The following is an 8,398-nucleotide window of genomic DNA, read 5'->3' as shown; positions in this document are numbered from 1 at the left end:
AATCAGTAGTTCCTACAACAACATTCACATAAGGTACACAGTAAAGTATGTCACTGCAAGTATGTGGTAAGGAATATGTGTGATTTGAGTCCAGCTTTACCAGTGAAGCTGGTTAGTATTTTCAGTGCACAACACAGCAAGAGTGTGTAGTCCTGAAAAGGTTCAAATTAACATCAGCAATGGATTAGCTGTGAAAATGTACATGTTTAAACATGAAGGTCCTTAACAACACAAGGCAGTAGTACAGATAAGATGTGACTGACTTCATTACTCTGAAGACTATTTGTTTCCAAGACTGGGGAATCTTAATACAAAAAAAAAAGGGGGAAAAAAAAGGAAAAAAAATAAGGGGGGGGGGAAGAGCACATTTTAAGCCCAGCACTATGTGTTTTTGTCCAAAGAGGAGTTACAGTCCCAGTGACATCTCTGACGGCACAGCAGCCTAATTTACCATCCCTGTATAGATCAACTTGAATCCCAGCCATAAAAATGCCACGACATACATAATTTGCTGCAGTTCATTCAAAATTGCATATTCATAGCCTGGTAGGAAAAACTGCTAAAAAGTAATTTTTCACTTGATCAATTAAGTAAAAATGAGCTTTTCCAATGTTCCTGGGCAGCAGTGCAATGAATTGTTTCTCAGAATGAATGAATCTTTCACCTGCCTCATTGCACTCAGTGAGTGTTAAAAGTTACTTTATTTGAAAATAAGACAGGATTTTTTCCAAATCAGATAAACACTTCCCCTCTCCCCCAAAACAAAGCCTTTAGGTGTTGCAGAATCGCGTGTGGACTTTACAATGGAGTGAATGTGGTTTATTGCGTTTAATCATTGTCCTTCTGGCTCTGAACTCTTCCTTTAAAACCAGATAGTACTGAAACTGGTAAATGCCTGGATTTGGTGTGTTCTGGGGCAGAAATGCTTTTGTACCCAGTGTCTCCAAAAGTCCCTCATGGTCATTACAGAAAAAATATAAGGAAATGGAAAGCACAGAAAGCACAGAACCAGGCTAAGTCCTTTGGTAGGACTGGGGTGCTCCAGACTGAAGTCACATTATCTGCACAGTGGCATTGATTGCTTTAGGGTCTTAGGAGCTGCCTTGCATTCAGATATTTAGCTGGAGCTGCATCTCACTCCAGAAGTCTGCACTGGGCAGAGCAACCAGTCCAAGGTCTCAGGTGGGATTCAGTGTTTCTTTCAGTCAGTGAATAAAAGACGGATTACAGTTGGGGACATTGTTAATAGCTAATATTTTTGAGTGAATTCTCAATTAACCTCTACCTGGAAACTAAGGGGTAAGTCTCTGTTTACAATAGGACTGGGACAAGGGCATCTAATGGCCTTGCACTTCAGCAACTTCAAACTAAGGGTTGCAGAAAGCCCATCACCCATCTGAAGGGGATGTAATGAGCAGTTTTGTAGTGCTAAACACGAGGTCCACAGGTTAAGTGAGTTAGATTCGTGGTTGGACTCAATGATCTTAAAGGTCTTTTCCAACCAAAACAATTCTCTTCTATGATTACATTTTGTACACATAACCTTACAGTATTCTTGTATGCAGAGATTACTCCGCAATTGCATCTACAAGCCAAAATCAAAAGTGAACATCAGTGAAGTACATTAGAAATTTTGGCTTCTCATTTATATTTAGCTAAGTTAATAACATGTTTTTGCATTCCTTACATCCCACACAGTAAAACAACAACAACAACAATAATAATAATAATAAACAACCACTATTCTGGAAAGTTATTTCTACAAGTAGAAAGAGTGAACATTAAAAGCCAGTCTCTACTCCACTATACTGGCTCCTGGTCCTGCAGGAGGAATCCTTGTTGGTCTGTCAGACCCAGCAGCTGTAAGGGGAAGCTTAATTCATCATTTATACCCAACATCCTGAAGAATCCTGAAAAGACACGGACTGGAGAGATGGAAAAGCAGCAGCAAAATTAGAAAGCACATTCCAGAAATAAAACAATGGCTTTTGATGGACAATTTGTGCTGATTCTTACTGGTGTGATGATCCTGTAAAATGCAAACTGTGTATTTAGAACTGTAAGACACAATGCCATAAGCTTCGGATTTTTCCAAGCTTTCAGGTCTTTTCGAACCTTCAAAATAGGTTTCAGGCCCCCAGGTGGTCTTAGGGTCCAAGACAGAGTTACATCTATCCCAGGTTTGTTTCTCTGTGTTCTGTTGGTCGGGAGATAGAAAGTTTAAAGAGATCTTATAAATGTATAGAAATCTGTTATGGGAGGGAATAAAGAAGAGGGAGCCAGATTCCTTCCAGTGATACCCACTGACAGGACAAGAGGCAGTGAGCACAAACTGAAATGCATAGAATGCCACATACAAGTAAGAAAACTTGTTTTTACTACTCCACACGGGCACAGATAGCCCAGAGAGGTTGTGGAGTCTCCATCCTTGGAGATTTTCAAAACCAGACTGGACACAACCCTAAGTCACCTGCTCCACTGGACCCTATTTCAACTGGTAAACACCAGACGTGCCATCCAGCCTCAGCAATTCTGTGGCTATAACCCAGGATCCTTACCAAGAGAGCTGCTCAGTGATGCTTAGCAGGTGTCTGAGACACCAGGAGAAAAGTTTGGGGTAAAAGGAGGAGTACATGCAAAATGATAGTGAGGGATCAACCAGAAGGACTTGGGCTGGTCAGATACCTGAGAAACAGAAGTGAACAGCAGGCCTCAAGAAGAAGGAGAAAGGAGGTGGGGATATGGCTGATCCAGAACTGAATTTGCTTTATGAACCCAACTGTCTGCCTCATGGCCTAAAGAACTGGAAAGGCACGTTTAAGCTGCTGAGTCACAGCTCCTCCTCCCTTCTCCCTCCTCCATCTCTGGTCTGGGTGCTGCAATTGCCCTTGAGGACACTGGGGCCAATCTTCCTTTCCAATCCCTGTTTGTGTAGATATAGAAATACACAAAATATCAAGAATGAATACTCAAGAGTCTAAGCTTCATTTACTATGGATTTTAACATTCAGATTTGTAATTCAGATTAAAAAAAACCAAACCAACCAACCAACCAAAGCCACAAAAAAGCACAAACAAAACAAAACAAAAAAACCTCTCTGAAAAAACAGACTACCAAAATTTCTTGCCATAGCAAAGTGATCCAGTGATTAGAGCAAAGACCCAGTTCACAAATGGACTAAACAGAAAAAAGGCTAAATTTGCAAATGTTGATTTGCAACCAGTAATTCATAATAAGTCTAAATGGCATCATTAGTCTGAGATCATAAGACTTTCCAAGAGGGATAGATTACTCAGACTTGTTTCTACGCTGGCAGCAAGTGGTAATCTCAGAAATCATCAATTCAGAAAAAGGTCAAGTACATTGGAAAGCCAGAGCCCCAGTGCTACACAGACCCCAAATAATACAGATTTCATTTTTGAACTTCACACTTGGAAAATTTCCCTTTGGTGTACACTAGATGTCAGGGTTGGACTGAAAGGATGAGCCCATCCTCTCCATCACACAGCTCTGTGCATCAGGCTGGATGCCATCAGAACATCTTGTTTTGCTTAGGAATTATTTTTGTGAAGACTTGATATTTACAAGGAGCATTCTGCACAAACATCCTCTCTCTCCCACTTGGCAGTATTTAATTTAGGCCAAAAGTCTTGGGCTCTGGAAGAAGGAAGAGACACTAGGGTATCTTTCCAATACCAATGAGTATCTGCCAGCATTCTTCACCTTCCCCAGCTCCAGGAAAAATAAAAAAGTAAAAACCCTCACTTGGGTGAACAGACACTTTCTAGAGAGGACTCTAATATGCAGCAACTTGGCACAGCATGGGCTTGACTGGAGAAAAGTGAGAGCAAAGATGATCCTGATCAGAACTACATTTAAATTGAAGAGACCATATAAGCTCCCCATGACACCTCAGTTGGGTCATTTCGATGTCATTGAAAGAACATACACATATATATATATATTTATTTAAGTCTCAAAGAGGGGAATTGATGTCAGTTATTAATTGAAATAAATAAAATTTGGAGAAGAAAAATTCACATTTATGAAAAATCACATAAAAGAGGACATAACAGGTTGGACATTAGGAAAAACTTCTTTCCTGTGAGGGTGGTGAGGTGCTGGAACAGGTTGCCCAGGGAGGTTGTGGATGCCCCCTCCCTAGAGATCTTCAAGGCCAGGTTGGATGGGGCCTTGAGCAACCTGATCCAGTGGGAGGTGTCCCAGCCCATGCAGGGGGGTTGTAACTAGATGATCTTTTAGGTCCCTTCCAACCCTAGCCATTCTATGATTTTGTGATTCTATGATAAGGGGGACACAGAATAAAAACAGGGCCTAGATAACAGTGAAACAGTGAGAATTAGACAAAACCTGATTCCAATTAGAGGAAACACTCCCCAAGCAGTCAACAGCCCGGCCTTCAGACAGACCTGCAGGACGGATGGAAGGGATGGAAAGCAGCACTCCCCACAGTTTGTCTTGGTTACAGCTTTGAGCACTGGGCAAAAACACACTGAGTAATTGAAATCACCATATTAATATATTAATGATTCATTAGCATACTAAAATTCACACCCACAGGCTAGAGGGACCCCTACTAACAACAAGCCCCTTACTCTTCGAGCAGACATAGTGAAATTCTTGAGCATCGCCACTTTAAATGGAAGTGAGGGGTTAGTTGACCAATTGTCTGTGGCATTGATAGAATAAAGTTAGAGATACAGATATTTCTCACATTTTTGGGTATAAAAGTAGCACTCGTGTTTCAGGAAACTGAGCTTGCTTTGTGGAATGCCTCCCTGCTCCCTCTTCTGTGCAGAACTGGATATTAAAGCAAATACCTCAACTCTGTGTGTGGATTGACTTCACAGTAGTAAAATAAAGAAAGCAACTTTTCTTTGCTTCGTGGCAAAGGAGAGTGTGTAGCAGGAGAGCAAAGACAAAAATAGCTCCCTTTGTGAGAAGCTAGTGACACAAAAGCAATAACCACAATAAACTGTTGGTAATAATGAAAGGCAAAAAAAGAGATTCCCCTTTTAGCTTATGCAAGAGACCCAATGCCCCCCACTTATCCAGAGAACAGTCAGGTAGGACACAGTCAGGTACAGTGTTAACCAAAGATGTCCTAAAAGGAAGGAAATGACACAGACAGAAAATGTGCTTGGAAGGATAGTATAATTTTGCATTTCCATACAGCCTATTTTTGTAAAACATTTCAGGGTATTCTACAAGCAAAATACAGTTCTCAGGGAATTCCTAAAGATAAATCACTTTTCAGAAGCAGGAGGCTTTAAAGTGCATTCCTTTTGCGTTTGGTTTAGGCAGTGATTCAGCCCAGCTGCTGGAGTCACAAGTTCTGATGGTGGTTCAGGTCAACGCCACAAACGTGAAGCACAGGGGAAAACAGACAAAAATAACTGAAACAAGGTGACAGCAGAAGACTCGGGCAGTGGAGATGTCTGGCAAAACACTGTGGAAAAGTGTCAGACCTTAGGGCAAGTGTGCCTGGAATTCCAGTGATCCTCTCTAAGGGAGTGAGGAGTATATGTAACACTGGAAAAACACCCTGGCTCTTTCCATGCAAAACCCAGCCATTATTTTAATGTAACTGTCACACAACAGTGCTACATGCACCAGCTGACGAGGTGTTGATGTTTGACATGGTGACAAACCCTTAATGTATAACAGAATGTGAATTCACAAGTGAGTGAACTTTTAGAAAAGATAAATAATAAGAATTGGTAGGTAGCATGGATACTCATAACAGAGAGGGGTCAGCCTCGTTTTTGTAGAAGTGATTTTGCATCACAGATCTTTGAGATTTCCTTGGAGGAAATGACAGTGATTTGCAGTTCTCCATTTTGACAAGGTCCTGCTCCAAAGGCTGTCAAAGCTACTGAGCTGTCATTAAGTGAAAGAAGATCCTAACATATGATCTCAACATCAGTAAATAGCTGCTTAACAATGGGTTGGGGGAAGAGTGGGATTAGAGGGTCAGCATTCCTAGTAAAAAAGGATTGTCCTCTCTACTATTCAATGTGCTTATCCAGATGATGTGATTTGGAAAAGGTGTTGATGGAAGAAGAAAACAAGCAGGGAACAGAAACAAAGGTTGCAACAGAAGAAGGAGAAAAAGCAGCAGCAGCTTACTTCAGTGTAATCGGTGAAATCACCATTTCAGTATTGAAAAGTGAAGAACAATGTGTATAGGGAGAGGCAAACCCAACTCCATGTGGGCATTTGGGCACTACATTGATTAGGATTTGTTATAGATAATTCTATAATGAATATAATGCATATAGAGAATTTTAGAATAGTTGGGTCATATTACAGTAAATTCTAAGAATATTGTGTATTATAGATAATTCTACAGAAACTACTCAGTGCTCAAGGAAGTTTTGAAAGGAAATTACAACTTTAAAAACTATTCAAAAGGCATGGAAGATGAAACAGAAGTTGTCCTTACATTAGTTTATACATTTCTCATATACCTGCATCTTGAGGACCGTCTGCAGTGCTCATCCTCTCATTTGAAAAAGAAATTAAAATAGACCCTATATATACATGTATATAAGAGCAGCAAGGAAGATAAAAAGTAGAGTAAGCTTGCTTGTGAGGAGTGTTCAAAGAGGACAGAGTTTACTGGCCTGGAAAGGGAGAGCTGAGATAGTACATAAATCACCAAGAGCCTGGAGAAAGAGGGCAGAGAATTATTTGCCACTGTTTCTCACAGTGTAAAACCTGGGAGCAACTTTTTCAGAGGGGGCGTGTTCAGCTTTGAAATGTAAGCCCATAGGACACTCTGTGCACCAAAATAACACATGGGATCAAACTCAACATGTGGTTGAGTAATGCCCAAAAGAAAATGGATTTTATTTAACATTCTTCAGAGTTCATGCAAATAACTATTTTAGAACTGTGCTATGTCTTCTTTTTCCAATGAATGAAGCAATAGGACTCTTTGTACTCCAGCCTTCTACCTCCTGAATACCTATCCCACTATGACAGGAGGACACTTCTCAGTACATCAGGGCAAGAAAAATCTACCCCGTGCTGTCTGAAATAGAAGTTGTTGTCTTACTTCTGGTAGGCAGAAGGTCACATGGAGAACACCATAAGGAGCCCAACAATCTAGGGAAGCATTGGCTTCCTTAGTTTGACAGGACGTAACAGTATAAAGTTACTTCTTATAAGGTAACAGCCCAATATTTCAGTACTAAGTGAGCGTATGCTGCAATAATAAGGCAGCTATTTGAGAACATTTCTAACAAAATGCCCATTATGTTGTTTAGCTAAATCATAAATTTGCTTTAATCTAGAATTGCAGCTTCTGTACAACACAGCATGGCCTGTGCAATGGCTAAACAATGTCCTCCACCTGCCTGTGAGGAGTGTCATTCCAGAAGATGACTCTTCATCTCTTCTGCTATTTCCTATTCCAGCTCTGGGAAATATGTTGGATCTTCTTCATCCTTCCCCTCTGGTCAAGCAGCTTACTTCTCACTGGATACTCCTCCGATTTCTTGTGGAAGGCTGCAAAATACTCTCCTGAGCTGTGAGTGGGCCTCCTGAGGTGATGCAGCTGAGGTTTGATGGCTGGCAGTGACAAAGGAAGAACAATGATGGTTACCATGCCCAGCATTCACTTGCTGGTGGACAAGAAATTAAATCCTTAGAAGGTGCTTCCATCCCACTTGGCACAGCCTGTCTGTGCAAAGGAGGGTTTCTCAGCCTGAGAGCCAGGACTCTTTTGGCTTAATGGCTGGTTACAGAGGGTTAGGAAAAGGTACAGTGAAAAAAGAAGATGTGAAAATAGAAATAATAAATATAGTTGTAAAACAGTAGAATGAAACACTGAAATATCCAAAATTGAAATTTGGGAGATTAAGCACTTCAGAATACTTGATCTTGAAATCATGTTCTTACTTGGACATGCCAGAAAGCTACACCAATGCAGGTGAAGGAAACAACAGTTGAAACAGAAGATGAAAGTGCCAAAAGACTAAATGAAGAGGCAACTTTATACTTAACTACCTATATGTAGGTAGCTAAACACCTCACTGTTTTCAAAGTATCTTTGAATCTAGATTGAGATCACATTTTCTAGAATTTAGGAACAGGTGGGTCTGAGATATTTCTTGCAATTTTCCAGTAGACTACAGGCTATTGTGAAAGCCCCAAGTAAGCTACCATTGTATCTGACTATTCTTGTCTTTTTGACTCTGTTTATTTGAATCTATGTCTTGCTTCCTCACGCCTTTACAAAGGTAGAATAAAAATTAAACATGTCTATGAGAAAAATATATTAATCCTATGCTTAGTTATAATTTGCAAAATAACCAAGTAATAAACCAATAGCTAGCATGATAAGCACTTTGAAAGTCATTGCTCTCAGCA

The 8,398-nt window shown here is 40.4% G+C and overlaps 1 protein-coding gene across 5 annotated transcripts in view; it reads right to left on the bottom strand.

The window, feature by feature from the left end:
• Nucleotides 1–5,163: 5,163 nt before the first annotated feature.
• Nucleotides 5,164–8,398, bottom strand: part of PDE1C (phosphodiesterase 1C) — a 303,096-nt gene continuing 299,861 nt past the window's right edge. For all 5 annotated transcript variants that reach the window (XM_051610091.1, XM_051610093.1, XM_051610094.1 and 2 more), the window contains one exon: nt 5,164–7,597. In XM_051610091.1, the coding sequence (XP_051466051.1) occupies nt 7,428–7,597 (170 nt within the window). In that variant the 3' untranslated portion in view covers nt 5,164–7,427. The remainder of the gene's footprint in view (nt 7,598–8,398) is intronic.

This window comes from Apus apus, chromosome 2, assembly GCF_020740795.1.
Source record: "Apus apus isolate bApuApu2 chromosome 2, bApuApu2.pri.cur, whole genome shotgun sequence".
In the NCBI taxonomy this organism is placed as follows: Eukaryota; Metazoa; Chordata; class Aves; order Apodiformes; family Apodidae; genus Apus; species Apus apus.
The sequence above is the reverse complement of the archived record's forward strand: the minus strand, read 5'-3'. Positions and strand labels throughout refer to the sequence as shown.